Raw genomic sequence first — 19523 nt, 5'->3', positions numbered from 1 at the left:
CCTTTGTCTTTGATGCAGGGGAGCAGGTGAAATTTAACTGACAAAGGACATACTCTTTGCTATGTTGATTTATGTGCGTGTTTCAGAACTGGTCAAATGATGTTTATGTCCTCATCTCACAAGATTCTGGTTCTAGGCAGTGTGAGGAAAATGCCCAAACAACAGCTGAATCCAAGAGGCTCACTGTACCTTACCAGTAACTTTACATTTACCTTCCGTCATTCTCAGGCAAATTCACCTGTATAGAAGCTCGTTTCCACCTGGAGCGGCAGATGGGCTATTATTTGATCCAGATGTACATCCCCAGCCTCCTTATTGTCATCCTGTCCTGGATCTCCTTCTGGATCAACATGGATGCTGCACCAGCTCGAGTTGGCCTGGGGATCACCACAGTGCTCACTATGACCACTCAGAGCTCTGGCTCCCGAGCATCACTGCCCAAGGTAAGGAACACACTTAACTTAATTGAGGGCAAAACAATCACTCTCTGGGGACAGAATATGTGTAAGCCACAACACAGATCCTCCTGCTCAACACAAGAGGTATTCTGCTGGACTAAGACCTGGAAGTAACATGAAAAATGACAAATAAAAAGGCATTTGGATGAACATGCCATCACATCCCCCTCTCTCCCTCTGACTCCTAGGTGTCCTACGTGAAGGCCATAGACATCTGGATGGCCGTGTGCTTGCTGTTTGTGTTCTCTGCACTTCTAGAGTACGCTGCCGTCAACTTTGTGTCCCGGCAGCACAAAGAGCTGCTCAGGTTCAGAAGGAAGAGGAGGCATCACAAGGTAATACATAAAGCGTGAAGGACGTGGCTGGAAGCTGTCCCAGCAGAACATCACTGCATGGTCAGCTGGCCAGGGAAGTCCTCAGTACACGGTCAGATAGTAATGCATCAAAAAGCAGGGCAAACTCAATGAATTGTGTCTCTTTTAACAGTCTGCTGACCACAGGGGTCTAGCAAGCTGGTTTTTGTTAGCTAGCCAAGCATTTTGAGCCAAAAGGGTTGTTCTCATCAGAACAATTTTCACACAGAGAGATGTTCTGGTCTGAGTTCTCCTCTTCAGAAGACACAGTGAGGGCTTGGGGGGAGGCAGGCAGGGAGCTGGGAGGGATGCCTGTCAGAGAACGGCATCCCCCTGAAAGTCAGCCTACATTAGCCCGGAGGTAAGTGACACCTCTTTTGTTTCTATCATCTCTGTGTTCAAAAGCATCTGCTGCTCAGACTGACTGCAAATTCCTCTCAGAAGGAATTCCTCTCGCAGCCTTAGCCTCGCTCCATGCTCATTGCCATGACTGATGCCAACCTGAGCACGCACATGTCACATAGATTGCACCCCCTGCAGCCTGGGCTCTACTAGCTTTTAGGCTGAGGTGCCACAGCTGAGATCACATCTCAAAGGATGCACTAGAAGGAAGCATGAAGGTGATTGTGATCAATTAACAAGTGCCCTTAATTAACTAGCGGAATCAGGTGGCAGTATCAGTTTTTATCACCAGGTCTGACACTGCCCTCAAGCTAGCATGAAATAACAGTATACTTTTTAGAAAGAAACACTGAAAATTGAGCTGAGGAGGATCTGAGGATAGCTCCTAGGAGATCATCAAGGTTGAAGCTACCCTGCCTAAAATATTTCTTATAAATATTTGTCTAGCACATGTTTTAGACAGCCCCCTTTGAACCATCCCACACAGAGACCACTCGATCCAGAACTTCTCTGCCTCAGCTATGAGAAACCCTTCCCAGCATCTAACCCATCACAGAGCAGTTCACAATGCCTGCCTGGAGAACTAGCAGCATTCCAGGAGGCAGCACTGGTTAAAGGGCAGGGTCTCAGCATGCCTGATTCCCTGGCTTTTTGTAGATTTGTCTCTGACAGCAAAACACAAGATGACTTTTCCTTAGTCCATCCAGGACATGGAATAAAGAGTATTGCACAAATGCGAGGGAAAAGAAGTAACAGATGGGACCATCAGCACCTGTTAATTTTGTCAGAGCAGAGTGAGACCCTGCCATCTCATAATCAACTGGGGCTATTTTTGCTCAGAAGACGTGTCCTGACTAATAGAACCGAAGCTAAAACCACTCAACCTGTGTGCCTCATAGTGCTTTTATCCCTTTATTCAGATTTAAGCATCCTCTCTGAAGTCGTGCTGTTGTATGCAGATAACTCTGGATTAGTGTTGATAAAAAAATAGGGAGGGAAAAAAAAAAAAAAGGAAAAAAAAACCACTAGTATACCGATGAGTTTAAAATATATTTGCCAAAGATGTTCCATTGAACACAAGGCTGTTATTACAATCCCTGCCTAATCTCACAGCAATTTTAATTGGAACAAAGCATAAACAAAAACACTTGAAAAAGCAAAATGAACAAGGTTTGCAGGCTCATCAGAAAGCTAGGAGCTGACTGCAAATATACAAATGGATTAGTACAGCTGCCAGAGAACCTAATTGCTCTGTCCCAATGTCCTGATGTGTCTGGGTAGCTCTGCCTGGTTCAGACGTGACATGTGAGGCTGAAAACAAATGATACGTTGCAGTGATCCGTCTTGGTTGAAGAAGCTGGGTCAAGGACTATCCCAGACTCACATTAATAGGCCTACCCAAACCAAAACCTACGAGCTGTTCTTCACAGCTCAGCACCCCAGACCATGTGTCACAGTCTGGCGGTAGCACAATGAGCAGTCTGGCACTAACACAAGTGAATCCAGATACATCTGTTTCTTGCTTTCCTGAGAGTTAGATGCAAGATGCTAGCTCATTCCTGTCAGAAAGACTCTTTTTTTCCTCTCTAAAAATAAAAATTAAAATTAAAAAAGCTAATAGCTAAATATATATTTATAAAAAAAAAATAAATAGCTAAATAGCTGCTGCCAGGGTTTGGCCCTTTCCACCTCTTACCTCCTTCTGCCTGGAAAGAGGAGAAATAGACCAGAAAGTCTGACTGGACAACTCTCTCTTTGAGTGTTTGAGAGTTTTTTGGAGATCCAGGCCAAGGATGCCAGCCCAGCCTGGTTAGTGATGTGGAAGCTCTCCTGATAGTGACTGAAAGCTCTCCCTGATTCCCCAGGGCAGAGTGATGCCAGGCACTGCTGCCACCCCCAGCACCGCAGGAAGAGGAGCAGCAGCCCAGGGCCTCCTGCATCCACCCCGTGCCACCAGCCAGAGATGCACGGGGTGCTGGCAGCACGGCCAGAGCTGCTGCAAGCAGCAGGGGGGCCAGGTACCCTTTCCCCACCAGCAGTGCTTCAGGTTGTGGCCACCTGGCAATGCCTGCATCACCCATCAGAAGCTAATCGGGCTTTTAACTAAAAAAAAATAATAAAAAAAATCTCTAGGAGAGCCAAAAGAACAGTTTCTGTGAACCCTGACTCCCTGCTTGCAGTTTCTTGCTTAGGGTCCAATGGTCCCCAGGAGCAGCTGGGTCCTAATTTGGGGTGCCTCAGTGTCCCCAGGCAGTGCACCTCCTGGCAGAGCGCCCCTGGGAGGCAGCAGTGGTTAAGGATTGTCTCAGACACAAGGAATGAGAGAAGTGGGCACAGCCAGAGGAGGGAACTACCTAAAGGTCTGCACGAATCGTCTTAGCCAGGTTTCTGAAACAAAAAGGCCTGCTGCTAGGTCATACAACTCGACAGCTTGCCTTGAAATCAAAAAAAAAAAAAAAAAGCTTGATTTTGTTTGGGTTCTTTATTTTCGCTTAGATAACACCTCTTCCCCCTGCTTTCCCTCCCCAGAGCGAGCACAGTCCATCCATCCCACGCAGCTACCCGCTCGGTATGGGGGCCATCCAGAAAAGACACTCTGCAAAGAAATAAGGACGGGAAATTTCCCTGTGATTCCATAATTGCATCCTTGTGTGCAAGAGAGTAGGGCTGCAAGGCCTCTGCCAAGAAAAACAGTAACAACACTTGCTTTGAGATTGGCAAATAAAGGATTTTTTTCTGCTCGTTAATTGGAACTAGCACAAGGAGCCGTGTCTGAGCATTGGCACATGGAAGGGACACTTCTGCCGCTCACCTGGCAGAGGGATGATGGGGCAGGGGCTGAGGGGCTCAGGGATATCCCGCAGGCAGGCGAGCTGAGGGCTGGCCCCGTGCTGCCTGCAGAGGTCTTTTCGTGGACAGGCTGTGCCGCCCGCACGTCCATGTAACTCTGCAGGAAGCCTCCTGGTGTGGCTTTGACTGCTTTGAGTTCCATGGAGCCCCCTCCTTCTGGGCGAGCTGAACCCCACAGGCAAAGCAAAGAAGGTGCTGCTAGGGGCAGGGGGAGGGAGGGCCAGAAGCAAAACAGGGGATGCAGCTGGAAAAAAACAACGCGGTGCCGTAAAACCTTTTGAGTGTGTCAAAGATACCAAGGAGGCTGGAGTCCGTCTGCTCTCCACGGGGTGCCTGGATCCCCTGCTTTGCCTCTGCGCATCACCCAGCTGGCACCCCTCTATAAGGCTGACCTCCCAGGAGCAGAGGGTTGGGGTTGGTCCACCAGTGCCAAGACTGGGGTTCAGCGGAGGATTCTCTCCCTCGAGAGCAGGGCGCTGCCCGTGGAGAGCCTTATAGCAAGGGTGCACTGTCTATATCTCATTTTAAGTAGAGTCCCATGCTCAACCTGTTTCAGGAGGACGAAGCCGGCGAAGGCAGGTTCAACTTCACCGCCTACGGGATGGGGCCGGCGTGCCTGCAAGCCAAGGACGGCATCTCCGTCAAGGGCGCCAACAACAACAACACGGCCAACCCCGTCCCCCCGCCGTCCCGCTCCCCCGAGGAGATGCGGAAGCTCTTCATCCAGCGAGCCAAGAAGATCGACAAGATCTCGCGCATCGGTTTCCCCATGGCGTTCCTCATCTTCAACATTTTCTACTGGATCATCTACAAGATCGTCCGCAGGGAGGACGTGCACAACCAGTGAGGGAAGGGGAGCAGCTGGGAGGGAGAGAGCAATCCTTTATATATGTGCAATAGCAATGCAGCAATGCATGAATTTAAGAATGTGGCAATATCTACTAAAAAAAAAAAAAGGGGGGTGGGGGGCTGGGAGGGACTTTTAACCATGGGAAGTGAGGATAACGGGCACAGGGAGGAGAAAAAAAAGCTCTTGATCTGGGGAGTGCAAGGGCAGGGGTTAGTTTTACAGCATAGGAAGGTTTGGATTGCTCCAGCTGCAATCCAAGCAGTGTAATATATTAATATATATTCATGCTTAATTATAATGCAAAGAGAAAACAATCAAAAAAAAAAAAAATCCTTTTTTTAGCCTATTAACAGCTTAGATTCTCAAGTCACTGGAATGATCCATAATTCCATGTGCAGAAATGATTGCAATTACGCTTTATCTGACTTTTGCTATAGAAAGGCCATACTAGTTAAGCACGTGGGGGAAAAAAAGCCCTAACAAAAGAAAAAAAAAAAAAAGGCAAGAAAATCATTCTGTGCTTCTCTAGGTTTCGCACTTTGAAAACTGGATAGACGGGGAAACTTAAGAAAGAGGCTGTGGGTTGTTGTTTATTTTCTATATTTATTTTTTTTAGTCACGGGTTTGCCGATCAAACATGTTGTGGTTTTTGGATAGAGGAAAGCAAATATATTCTGTCTCTCACCCCCATCAGAGAGCATCCAATGGGAAACTCGAGAAGGACAGCAGAGCCTTCATCAGAAGTCACAGGTACCTTCTGTCCTTCTAAACGACTTGGAAAGATTCGAGTCCCAGGAGTCAGAAATAATGTTCAGACCACTAGATGATGAAGGTTTTTTAAAATAACCTTTTTGTTTTCTTTTTTTTTTTTTTTCTTCCCAAGCCCCTTTCTGCCATGTTTGTTTACAATACGGGGGGATAGAAGCGTTGGGTGAGTTATAGCATAAATTATATTTAAAATATAGTGAAACCAGGCATATTCATGCCTTGTCACGACAGGAACGGGCGAACGGCAATATTCTCAGTACGGGGTGGGGGGGAAGGTGTGTATAGAGAGAGAGGCTGTTATTTTCGGACATTTCATAGCAGTAGTATTAATAGTGAAGTCGGGCCAACGGACCCGAAACTCTATTTTTGTAACTATTTTGGTGCTGCATTTAGCTTTAACGTGCATGGGAGGCTGGAGCAGGCAGCTTTGCCCCTCTCTGCCACCCGGCAGAGCCCCGGGGAGGCTGGCACAGGGTGCTGGGGATGGGGAAGGAGGGGAGGGAGGGCGGGATGGGGGCGGTGGGTGCCCATTGACAAGGAAACAAAGGTGTCTCCCTTTGGCCAAATGGTGGCACAGGTTGGCACCAGTGTTTGGGGTGGGGAGGGCACGCCATTTAGCGCCAGGGTTTTATTTGAAAGGCTGGCTCAGGTCTGGGCTCTGTGGGACCCTGCTCGTGAGCCGGGCTGCAGCACCCAGGGCGATTCGGTTGCGTTCGTTTGCACTTTAGCGAGGTGGGTAAGAGGGAGTGGGAAGGAAGAGACAATCAGTCTGCACTGAAGCACTTGGTGTGGGGGCTGGATTAGGCACTACAGGAAGGCAGAGAGATGAGCAGCACCCCAACTCATGCTCAGGCCCGCTGGGCTGGGCTGTGGACCCGACGCCTTCCTTGGGAGCAGGAGCTGCACCCCCAGGGCAGCTGGAGCAGCTCACGGTGCTGTGCCAACCCCGGCACTGCCAGCTCCAGCCTGGACCAGGTCAGCAGCAGTAGAGCCTGGGACAGGAGGTGGGAGCCCCCCCTCAGTCACCGGTGGTCCAGGCAGCTCTGGGAGACCTGGGTGCTAGCACAGGGTCGGTGCCGAAGGGAGAAACCACCAGGGTCAGGCAGAGGGACACCCATCTCCGATGCTGCCAATTCAGCACCTTTCACCAGCACTAAATACACTTTATTTAAAAATAATTAAAAAAAAAAAAAAAAAAGAAACAAAAGAACGAGAAGGAAAAAAAAAATCATGATGGTCACTGTGTGGACTAGGGCAAACGGCAATATTTCCTAATGTTCTGGCAAAGGCCATCCAGCTTTCTGTCTCTGTTGGCACTGCTGGGACAGGGAAAGGTCACACGATACCAGTATGACCCAGTACATCAGCCCCTGCCCCTTTTTCCTCTGTTGGAGCAGCAGAAAACCCGTGGGCTGGGGATTTCTCCTTCCCCTAGCAGACTGTGCTTTCCCGAGGAGGGAGACCTCAAGCTGTTGAGCAGAGCTGTTATTTGATGCTAGGACAACTTTTGGAGCCTTGGCTGGAGCCCAAGCCTGCTGCCGGCTCGGGGTTTGCTCGCTGAATTATTGAGCTCCTCCTGCATGTGCGACGGCTGGCCGTGCATACCATGGGTTGTGCAATTGCTTTAAACAGCTCGGCCTTGGCTGAGACAACGAGCAAAACCGGGGAGTTCCCCTACCTGCCCCTGCCTGGCAGCAGGGCAATGACCACAATTCGCTGTCATCTGGACAAAAGCGGTCTTTGCCTCAGTGCCCAAGCCTTGCATGTAGGGGTCAGCAGTGTGGCCGTGCTTCACACAGTGTCTGGGTGTCCCCAGGACCTCAGGGCACAGCCAGCTCCAGGTTTATTCACAGAGTGACTTCACCCCAGCACGTCTCTGTGCCCATCCTGCTGCCTAGCTGGAGCTGCTGCAAGGAGCCGTCTGTTGGCTGTTAACAGATCCCGTGCACTGTGCTCCCACCCCTTTTAGGTCTTGATCCTACATCCCAAGGGCAAGACCAGAGCAAGGAGAAGGAACCTCCTCCCTCGTTCATCTCGTACGTTCCCATCTCATCTCGCTCTGCTCTGGCTAGGAGAGGGGGCAGGAGATGTAGATAAGCTGGTGGTTCACTGGAGCTCCGGTGTCACTCCTTGGCACTGGGTAAGGCCAAAGGAAGGCAAATCAGGGGCTGGAATTGTCAGAAAGGTGCTTGCATTTCCTGCTCATGTACGAGCACTCTGGCTGCTGGTGCAGTCCATGGGAATTCAGGGACAGGAACAAGAATTGCACACTTACCAGCCTGCTTCTGCAACTCTGCCAACCCCTAGACATGTAATATGCTCTCCATAATACTGTTTTCTCTTCATTAAGCAGCCAGTTTCCACCCGGGCCATTTTCCATTTGCCCGCATGGCGAAAGGGAGCAGCACTCGTACAGCCCAACATGAAACATGCTGGGGTTTTGGCAAAGGGCGGATGCTGCTGATAGCTGGCCCACAAATGTTCTGCCAGATCACTTCACCATGTAGACAAGACTTTAGTTTGTCCTAGGAGCCCCTGGAAAGTCTGTGAAGTTTTCAAAATCAAACATTTTTCTCCATCTGTACTTCCCTGTTTAGTCGCAGCATTGCAACAGAACTTGCTTTGATAATCTGTCTCCTAAGCAGGCTGCTTCAGCAGTGCCAATAATTATATTTATTAGTAAAAATGTACAGGATTTGATATTGTGGGGTAGCTTCCAGGCATGTTGATGGAATTTAACTCAGTACTTGTTAGTTTTCTTTAAAAAACGGGCTCAGAAACAAAACCTCTGAATAAAGTCAGTGGTCGGGCTGGCAGTAGAAAGAAAATAAGGTCCTAATTTGCTTGGACTATTCAGAAAAACATAGCCTCATCCCAAAAAAAACATTATTTCCAGATGTTGCTGAAGATGTATCAATTCATGAGCAGGAATTATTTTTGCTAACTACAGAAAATAAAAATAAGGTAGGATAAATTTGCTATTTTAGTCAGGTAGGTGGGTCCTTCACAGTTTAATTTCTGACCAAAGCAGGCTTCCAGCTGGGATCGCAATCCCAATCCCATAGACATCCATGAGAGGTGATGAAAAGGGCCCAGGACAGACCAGTAAGCACTTGGTGTGCTCCAGACTGCAAGGCTTTGCCTTGACACTGGCATAGCACCAGCTTGCCTTTAAATACATGCAGGGCCATTCATCGAGTGGGTCTCCTAGTGCCCACACCCCTCTTGTCCTGAGAAGCCTTTGCTGGTCAGGGCTGGAGGCCTTTGCTCCTAGAAACATCAAACAATACCAAATGCAGGATGTTCTCATGTCCTGTGAATAGAAACATTTTTGTTGTAGTTGTTGTTGGTTTTTGTTTTTTTCCACTTCTTTTTTCACAGTCTTCCAGACTTTTCTGGAAGATTTTTATTTTGTTTTATTTCTTCTGCCACTTCTGAAGATATTTATTTTTAAGGCAAATCCAAGGACCACAGAGGACCATTCTTGGCTTCCTAGTGCTGGTAGAAGAAGATTACAAGCGTTGACAATATAGAGATTTTTAAAAAGAAAGGAACATGTGATAGGAGAAAAGAATATTTTAAACGGTATCATTTTTCACAGATTTTATACAATCATATTTTTGTACTGTGCTACCATTCCTTAATAAAACACAGATCTTATCCTTACGCCAAATAAAGACAACACAATCTCTTTCAATATCCATCACTCCAAGCACCAGTGGGTAACGTGGGCTGAGCCTTGCCTGCCCCACAGCACAGCCCTATGGGGGGCTGCAAGTTTGGGGTCACTGCCTGCCAGCTGGACACCACACGTCTCCCATCCAGGGGCTGCAAGCAGCTGGTCTGGCCTCTCAGTAGCGTCCCAAAAAGCTCAATTCAGTGAGAAAATTATCTGATCCCTACTAGAAGGCACCCTGCACTCCCGTCTGCTCTAAGGGAGATGTGAAGGGTGTTACGATGCTCCCGCTTCTCAGTAAATTCCCATCATTTCCCTGGAGACGGCACACTATTTAAGTAGAAAATTAAGCGCTTGATTGTTCTTCAGGGTGAGGAGATGAGCACCAAAGCAGAAGCTAATGAAGTTAATGAATAGCAAAATTAATGAATGACACCTCCAAAATTACTTCAGGTTCTTTAAGTTTTCTCAGCCCCTCTTTCTTTCTGAACAACTCTCTCTTAATGGCAGCTTCACATCTATTTGCTCAAAAGGATCTAGGCCGGGAGTCTGCTACCTCATTCAAAGTGAGGTAACCAAAAAGAAAAATATATTAAAAAATGCATTTTTCCGCGTTCATCTCCCTTCTTCCTCCTGAACTCTCAGCTCTGTGAGGTTACGTTCCTCAGCTCTGCAACCTCTGAAGGGCCTGGCAGGGACAGGTGTCTTGGGAAACACAAAGCAATAGGAGAATAAGTGTTCCTCCAAAGCAGGCAGGGTAAGGGTGACCAGGAAAGCATTCCCATAGCAAAGCATGCATGAAAAGCACCCCTGGAGAATGTGAGGGTGGGCCAGAGACCTCCTCTATGACCATGCTCTGTGTGAAAGCAAGCTGTGTACAAGCTGGAGAGCAGGCACACTTTGGGGCTATTTTCCCGTATGGGACTGGGTGATGCTGGAGTTAGCTCGGCAATGGGACGACCAGGCTGAGTCAGGTGAAATCCCAGCCCGGGATCTCCCTTGCAGCAGGCGTCCTGATTTGTAGGGTCTGCCTCTCTGCCAGCTCGTTTCTGCCCTCGCTGACCGTGTCACGTTGTCCCAGCATTGTGCAGCCAGTGAAGAACCAAGGCTCCCGGTACCGTACCCTGGTGGAAGACAGGGATCACAAGGCAGTCTTCAAAGGGGGAGGATTTCAGCATCTAGCAAAGGAAATTACGGGTTTGCTTGTGAAACGAGGATCCTGGTGTAGATTAGGAGAGAAGGGGAAGGAAGGAGAAAGCAATAGGAGAGATTGATTTGCATGCCTCAATGCTGTCTTCTCCTGGCATTCAGGGTGGAAAGTGCCAGTGTGTATGAGCAATAGTCAAAGCTATTACCAGTAATTAAGTTGCATTTAATAAGTGGCCATTGAGTCAAGCAAGCCTAGGCTGCAGCCCTCATGCACTTTAGAATCAGGCTTTAAGTAGAAATGATGGGCTTGTCCCTGCAGTATTCCTGTTCCTGGGAATATCGCAGAGAGGGCCCTGAGGCCCATCCTGGGATAGGGCCAGCTCCTGACAGTGGTGAAGATGAAGAAGCCAGGGTTTGACCCAGGCCATGCACAGGTTATGTTCATGCACTGGGAACAGGTTCAGCACAAGGAAACGATGCCTTGTGGGGGAAGACAGGGATGGCTTCATAGCAGTTTAGCGATCCTTTCAGCAGTCAAAGCATCACTGGTGGGGCTTAAAGGCTGTGCTTAGCGCTGTCACTGCTGCTACTAGCAGTAAGAAGCCAGTCACATAAAAAGAAAGAAAAAAAAAAAAAAGCACAAGGGAGAGGGAACTCAGCTACTTCCCTGCAGTGGAAGTTCACAGCGAGGGGAGGGGATACAAAATCCTACCCCTGGTTCTCAGCCTCAGGTTCAAATAGGATTGCACTTCCAGTATGAAAATATCCATCTTTTACTGGGTGTGGGATGATACGGCCATGAATAAAACATCAGCCTGGCTGGAAATTAGCTCGTATTTATACAATGCGAGTGGCAAGTGCTTAAGCAGCTCATGGCAAACAAGGGCACGCTCTTGACCTGCGGAGGGACCTTGGCTACACCCGGCTGGGGCACGAGGCAGCGCCACTGACTACGTGCTCCCTCTCAGCACCACGAGCGTGTCGGTGCTCCTGCAGGTGAGTCAGGCTTGGCACGGGCAGAGTCAGCCCTCAGCTCCCCCGTGTGAAGGGCACAGAGCTCGGTGACTGGTGGGGCTGGGGCGTTGGGGAGCTGCTGCCAGGGTAGGGCTGTAGCGGGCTGGAATCACCTGCCCTGGTGGGTCTGCGGGTGTACAGCTGGATTCTCTGGGTAATTGGGGCATCACTGGATCCCCCATAGGTTAGGCCATGTCCCCTCTGCAGTGTGCAGGGGTTCCTGTCTGCCACAAGCACGACTCCAGCTGTAGGCTGCAGACCAGCTGAGCCAGCTGGCCTGGGTTGGGCACATCACAGAATTTGGGCACTAAATTATAGCTCCAGGTACAGAGCAGGCAAGAGCCTGGATCAACCTGGCAGTGAAAACACATTTACAGTGACAACAACATTGGAGGCCTGCTAGGGGCCCTGCACCACCCTGCTGCGGCCCTGCAGAGAACAACAGGCCACAACTTCCAGCATCAGGCGTGGGCTTCAGGGTTTCTTGCTTGGTACCTAATCCACAAACAATGACCTTTATTGAACTAAAACTATGCAATGTTAAACAGATTGTGTCCAGGGCAGCACCTTAGCCCCATTCCTGCATATGCATTTACAAATTTTTTAAAGCATCCTAATCACAGGTATTTGTCAAGAGGTAAAGTAACACGCAAGGCCCTAAGGAGTAGGACTGGCTCTGGAGCTTGTGATGTGCCAGAGCTGGACACAAGTGTGTTGTGACTGCTCCTAGGCCAGCCCTGCTCCTGGGAGGCTGAAGTGAGAAGGAGGCAGGGGAGGCCAAGTTCAGCTCCCTACCAAAGAGCAAGGCAAGGGCAGGGAGCAGGAGGATGAAAGGAAGAGCAGATCAGGACCCACACAGACAGGAACTTCTAGTAATTTCATTAAGTGCAGGCAGGCTTGCAACCCCAGTCCATGCAGGTGCTTGTTCCTCAAGGGGCTGGGGTGAGAAGTCACTGGGCTTGACTTGTCCCATGGGGGAAGAGGTAGGATAATCACGGGTAGTTTCACCTCTGAAATTAACCTTGAAAAAACAGCAAGTAACAAAGGGAAGGGGAGAAGGAACAAGAGCTGTAATGTAGGAGTGGTGCTGGAAGCACAGCTCCCTGAGTAACTGCACCCTAAGGTGATGGACACAAGTACGCTCTTCATGGGCAGGAATAGCATGAGATCTCTTGGCAAGTCCTTGTTCAGATGTACACACTCACTTTCCCTCAATCCCATGGGTGTTTTTGTTTTCTGACAAAAAATAAAAGGGGAAGGGAGCACAACTTCCAGTGCTTTGTGCTCACCTAGGCTGGGGAAAACAACTGAACAAGGGCTTTGAAACTCTTCTCTGCTTTTGCCTACACTGAACTTTTGCTGTTTCCTTTCTGTTCTGCTGTTCCCAAACCTGAGTATGTTTCTGTCCAAGATGTTTGTGTCCTTCCAATGCCAGGCTTCAATAAGAAGCAAGCAGGGAAAAGAAGCTCAGAAGCAGCATACCCCAAGCTGACAAATCCCTGAAGTAGCCTACTTGGAGGACTAACAACAGCCCCTCCAGTCTCCTTCGCAGTCCTCCAGCACTGAGCAGGGATTACTAAACTCAACAGGGCCAGTGAAAGATGCAGGTATTTCAAACCCTTGGTCAGTGCATCCCTTCTTTGCTCAGTTCGAGGCAACAGGTTAGTTTAGGGATCTGTCAGCTTCGGAAGTGTCCAAACTGGATTTATTTTTTTTTCTGGAAATAAAAAATAAGTTAAAACAGCGATGTTCTGTGAAAAATTTGGATGGCGGGTATGTGAACCACCTTCTCCTCAATGAGAAGTGATCTGTTATGCGTGAACTCTGCCTCTGAGCTTGGTCCTGCTGCTGAGCACAGGGTCAGAGTCCCGCTGTACAGCCAGCGCTGCACTCCCTGCAACGGGGGCAGTAAGTCAGGAGAGACGGGCCAGCTCCAGAGCTGCATCAAGTGACAGCCATGGACATTAAGGCACAAAGGCCAAGTGACTTAACTCAGCACACGCATGTGGAATAAATTATCTGAAATGCACCGCCTGGAGCATCTCAACCCTGCTGTGAAATGGAGTTCATATGCAGGAGATAGAAGCTTGTGTTTCCTGAGCTTGGCTGCAGCATACTGAGAGCAACCACTGCTGCCAGAGCTCACCTCTTCTTTCAGGGACTTACTGAGCTGCAGGAGAGAGATGATTTTGTTTCAGATGATTTTGTTTCAACAGAACTGAAACAGAAGGCAACTGTGCTAAAAGCCATTCACCCGTGCATTTGAGCTACAGCAAAACTTTGAGTGAATTAAGAGATTTATAGAGAGATCTAAAGACGAAGCGACACACCAAGGACTTCACCTGAAAATGGCCTGACATGCAAAGGTCACAGCGCATTTCATCGCAGATTACCATCCCTGCAGCATTGGTGAACGCCATCCTGGAAGCAGCCTTTGAATCCTGAGAGATGCATAAACCTGTCCCAAGCAGCTGTTCGTAGCCACCCACGCGAGATCAAACAGCCATAAGCAGGCATAAACAACATCCTTGTGGACAGTGACATTTTATGGACTGTGTTGTCTACTCACATCCTACCATGGTGTGCAGCATATCACGCTTATTATATTAAAACTGAGATGAGGAGTAAGGAAAAAAACTTATGCATAAGTGATATAAAAAGGAAGGGAGGACCCAGGAACTTCTCCCTTCCAACTACAAACGCACATCCATTTACGTTGTTTTGTAAATGAATTTATCTTTAGAAGAAAAAATAAAAATACTTAAGATATTTCTGTTCAAAACAACCATTGCACATCTGGTTTTACTTTCAAGGGGAGATACAGATACGCAGCAGGAATACTTCCTAATTGAAAACATACAAAATAAATAGAAGTGGGAACATTTCAGCACAAAGAGTGCATTTTCTTTGTGTCCTTAATAAAGACCACCTCAGGTTCCTAAAGTTTTCCTAAAGTATCCCCCTCATCTGTCAAAAACCCTAAAGAATCTTGTATCTCGGGGTACCTCCCACAAACTTCAGGTTTTCTTTTTCTCCCAAGTTGCATTTTGTTCTCTTGCCCGTATCTCTCCCATCTGTAAGCCATTTGTATGAAGAAAATCTTTGTTTCAAAAGCTTGACTTAAAAGCTCATTTGTTCCAAAATACAACAGCGCCTTGGTACTGTTTATACCAGGGACAGCCAAGGGCTGTGACAAATGAGCTGGGCTGCATTTAGCAGCTGCTGCCTAAGATGTTACTGGCTGTCCTGTCCCTGTGCCAGCAGTCACTGTCCCCAGAGAGGGCAATACCAGCCACCCACCGCTCTCAGGTGGAGCTCAGGAAGAAGACAGCACTTGCTAAGACAGACCACAGCTGTAGGAGAGCCTCCTGCAGAGGGGCAGGGCAGGTAACAGCATTATATCCCTCCTGACAAACCCATCCATCAGCACCCCTCTACCAATAGGCTTCTGTAAATAAAAGTCTAAACTTAGAAGTCTAAACTACTTCTGCAGTTTGTTTAAAAATTAGGACACAGATTAGGACACTGTTCATATTCAGAATATGAACGAAAACAAGGCTGGAGCTCTTCCCTTTCATTCTCAAGTCTTACCGAAATCTAAGCATTAAGTCATGGCATTAAAGCTACTCTATTTTAATCATCTCTTAAGCACAGGAAAAAAGAGGTAGCTGCTGCTAAGAGAACAAAATTCAACTTCCTTTAAATTCCAATAAGCTTCTACAAAACAGGGATAGAAACAGTTCACATTCATCTGTTTTGGTTTGTGGGTGCTAAAATATCAGCTTCTCACAGGGGAATCATCAGAAAAGTATTCACAGAGCAAAAACTAAACGCTCAAATTTAGGTGAAAAGGAAGAGAAAAGGAGGCAATGGCTCATGTGCTCTTGAAGTAACACTACTAGATCATGAAAACACTTTCCAAGAGATGCAATGGAGACAAAGTCAATGCTTAGTAGTTTTCAGGCTACTCTCCCTTCAAGAACAGAGGGAAGAATAGAGAAATACAGTGTACCCCCTACTAAAAAAAAAAAAATGTCTTAGGTTTTAAGTTTTTTAAAAAGATGAACTAGCTTAATCCTTAAGCACTTTCCGGCCTACCTGCCTTTCAAATAAGCCTCCCTTTTTCTATAGGGATTGGTTATACATACATGATATAAATAAAGACAAACAAAATTGGCAGGCCTCACAATTCAACTAAGGACATTTTGCTGCACTGGTCAGGGTGCAGAGCATCTGCTTCTTTAGAAGCAGCATTTTTAAGCCATGAGGAAGTAAACCCATACCTTACAGTTTGCATTGCACACAAAGTGTCAGGTTATTTTTCTTGCTTGTAGAATTTCTATTTTAAAGTTTATTTCAGGAGTATGAAGGCGAAATGTAAGTTTCTGCTGTTACATGTGTATGTTTATTGAATCATACATCCATGCTGATACCAACTAAAAAAATAAAGATTTTTCTCAAATTCTCTCCCTAGACTTTTAGCACCAGAGATTCGAGGCTACAGCCCACACTGCTGGCACATTTGTGCTAATACAACACTTCATGAAAACAAGGCAAAGGACCAGTTTCACTGTTAAACCTTTTATGCTGAATAATCTCTCCCATCTGTGACCTCCTGAGCTCCACCCCACACAGGAATTCCTGAAGGACTGAAGATCAAGTCTGGGCAGCAGCAGAGTGTCAAAATGAATGTCTCACATTTCCAGCCTGTATAAGACATTGCTCTGGTCTTTCAAACAGCACTGACACTTACCCAAACACAGAGTTTGGTTGTTTGTATCTTTACAGTACCTTGGACTTTTGGACTTCAGTCTCAGAAGACTGGTGGTGCTTCCTGCAGACCCAAACTAGGCCTTAAATTCTCATACAAAGGGAAGGAGGGTGTACTTCATATGCTTTTCTGCATGTCTGGGTACAGCATTATTTATACACAGCCTTAAGACCCGTTGGGAAATGAGTTGACCTCAGCGCAGACACCCAAAATGACTTTTTGGAATGTTAAAGGACTGCCACTCGCATTGAAAGCGCAAGTTCATTAAGAGATGAACAAGAAAGTATTTTTCAACAGCCAGATGCTTTGTCAAGTCTGAAATATCATCAATGGAGCAGCAGATCCCACTTGGTATGGCAAGGTGCCTTTTAGGACAGAATAGAAAGGCAACATTCTGCTCTTTAAATCTATTCTGAAAACACACTGGCACTCAAGCTCTTATCTTTAAGAAATAGTTTGAAAGCATTTCACTCAATCACTGTTTTGTATCTCAAGACAAGCCATTAGCATCCCCCAAACACACACACACCCTTACCTCATCTTCCACACAACACGCAAACAAGATTATCAAGATCTCAGAGTAGTTTTTCAAGTTACTGGCCAGGGTAAGAAGGGTGCTGCTTGGAAGTGAAATGATCACCGAGATAATTTGTGCATGCTTTAGCAGGAAGTAATTAGGGAAACTGCCAGTGTGTCATCTGCTCTTAGCCCCGGGCAGCAATGTGTAAAGAGGAACTAAGAACCACGTTCTGTTCACAAAGATTGTCGGTCAGGTGTAGACTCATTGTCAGTCAGGTACAGAATCAGCAGTACCAGAGATCAACTCTGGATCTTCATACTTGCCCCAAGAACCATCCTTTTCACCAAAGAAAGCAGACTCAGGTGTAAAGGGCATCCCTTCTGTATACCACTGCTGAAGACTGTTCCTCCTTCGGATTCGAGTCAGAGCTTGCTGTTACCACACAGCATCTCACACACAGGCTGTTTCTTACTCCAGTAAGTTCTTTGCAAAGCCCCACTTCACAGCCTGAATCTCACTGCAGGACAAACACAGTCCCAAACATGTGAATTTCAGTTCAACTTTATACAACAGCCCCGTGCAAGTCAGCTGACAGTTAAAAGGACTCAGAAGCAGCTTCCCTCTGCACAAGAAAACAGGATTAACTAAACCTGGTTAAGGGCCTTGCACAGTTAATCTATGAAAATGCAAAGGCAGCATGGCTTTCAGTTCTGCTTTGGGTAGCATTACTTATGGCTGTACATTAAACTCTTTACTTCTACTCATCTTACACTATTAAGAACAGTCCATACAGGCCAGACCACACTAGTCATGAACTGAAAAGCCCCCCAGAAGGGCAGACCATTGAGGTAAGGATCACGAGGTGGTCCCAGCACTGGGCACATGATTGTGTGGGTGTGAAAGTGGCCTAAGGAGAAGTTTAACCAACTTTTCTAAAGCTTCCTATATTGCAGAGCACTGGGACAGAGAACACGTCAAAGAACAAAAGTTTCACTACCTACATTAGAGTGGAGGTGCTAGCAAGGAGTCCTGTTCACTTGAAGATTCCCCACAGCATTTTCTGTTCAAGAACAGTTGTTAGGATTTTTCATATTAGAGGTTGTCCTTCTCGTAGGTACTCTAAGCCAACTGCAGCCAGTTTAGGCAAGCCAAATCACACTTTCTTCAGAGTCTTCACCATTAAAACATACACACCACTGAAGACCTCAAACAATAGATATTGAGGTTTTAACAGCATAGTCAAAGCACAAACCAGAAAGGGCCCAAGGCTACTAAACTTTAAACAAAAAAGCCAAGATGACATTTCAGAAGGCTGTTTCAGCATAGTTGGTTACTAGGTAGTCACAGAACCATAAGACAAGTAAAAACCATTAAGTCAGCCTGTATTTTGAGATGCTGTCAACATAACTTGCTTCTGACAGGTATTTCTGCACAAGATATCCCAAGAACAGTTTCTGTAAGTATTTTACTTTTCATCTTCTCATAAGATTGTAACTTGCTGGGTCTTACTCATGCTCAGTATGTTAAATAGTAACATGAAAACAAGCACACACTTCACATTACGGGCTTTTCAGTTCTTCGCTGACATTTCTCAACCCAGATGACAATAAGCCAGAGTTGTCCAGAAGTGCTTTTTCAGGTTTATGGATGCTTTCACAGATTTTAAGCTAAAGAAATTTTTATTAATAGCACTTTCATAGTCTGAAGTGCAACCTGTTACTGCAATCTCAGATTCAACATCAAGAACATCAGAAACACAACACATGAGAATAAAGGATAACAAACAAGGGCAGTTCAGTGAAACACTTCTGTTGAACACCTTCACTTGATGATCATTCCCAATGTGGAAAAATGCAGTTTTTTTAATACCAGTTCCCACCACAAGAGGAAGCAGTATGCATTTCCAGTACTTCTGGCTGTGAGAACACACCACAGCTATTCGCTGTCACACTGTTCTCTTCCACTTTACCAAAATATCTGAGAAACATTCATAAGAAGGGAAGCAATGCAACACTGAAAATAAATCCAAAATAGAACAAAACCCCACTGAGAATTAATACAACCAGGCTTAAACACTAAGTTCGTTGCTTCCTAAGTGGCAGCAAGTTACCACTCTGGAGCAGGCAGAACCCACCTGCCCTTTAGAGCAGGACAGTTTTGTTCTGCAAACAAAGAACAAAGTTTTTTTTGTTTAAACAAAGGCCAAGAAATCTGTATTGCATATGCATGGAGGTTGTGTTAATAAATTGAGAAAACACATAAAATGAACCTTTAGCACAGAAAAAGAAGCTTACTAAGCAGTTCTGGTCTATTATCAAGAGCTCTGAAGGTCTGGTGTAGACTCAAAACTGCATTTTCACCCAGATGTTTACATGCTACAGAAATAGACTGCTTTGTGCAGTAAAATCTTACAAGATCTCTCCAACCAAAACTCATTTATTCAGCTTCTCTAGGAGGTAGAGGAGAGCATTTCTGTCAATTCCAGGACAGACTGGCATCTTCTTTTTTTCTGACAAAAGTGCCATCTATTTCAGGTTTGGCAGAAGCAGGAGATTAATTTAATGCCTCAACTGCAAAAGTAACTCACTTATTGCAGAGAGAAAGAATGTGACAAAAGTACTTCTGCAAAATTTGTAACAGAACCTGCCCAGCGTCAAAGCTGAATTTTTAAGTTCTGCATCCAAGAACTACTCAGTTCTGATTACTCAAATA

At 46.5% G+C, this 19523-nt stretch overlaps 1 protein-coding gene across 2 annotated transcripts in view; it reads left to right on the top strand.

The window, feature by feature from the left end:
* Positions 1 to 16008, top strand: part of GLRA1 (glycine receptor alpha 1) — a 47909-nt gene extending 31901 nt beyond the window's left edge. The window contains exons 7-9 of one of the 2 annotated variants that reach the window (XM_021277326.4): positions 229 to 443; positions 647 to 793; positions 4620 to 16008. In XM_021277326.4, the coding sequence (XP_021133001.3) occupies positions 229 to 443; positions 647 to 793; positions 4620 to 4910 (653 nt within the window). In that variant the 3' untranslated portion in view covers positions 4911 to 16008. Of the gene's footprint in view, positions 1 to 228; positions 444 to 646; positions 794 to 4595 lie in introns of both variants that reach the window. The other variant, XM_072023420.1, reaches the window with a different exon arrangement.
* The last annotated feature ends 3515 nt before the right edge of the window (positions 16009 to 19523 follow it).

Source organism: Anas platyrhynchos, chromosome 14, assembly GCF_047663525.1.
Source record: "Anas platyrhynchos isolate ZD024472 breed Pekin duck chromosome 14, IASCAAS_PekinDuck_T2T, whole genome shotgun sequence".
NCBI lineage: Eukaryota > Metazoa > Chordata > Aves > Anseriformes > Anatidae > Anas > Anas platyrhynchos.
The sequence above is the reverse complement of the archived record's forward strand: the minus strand, read 5'-3'. Positions and strand labels throughout refer to the sequence as shown.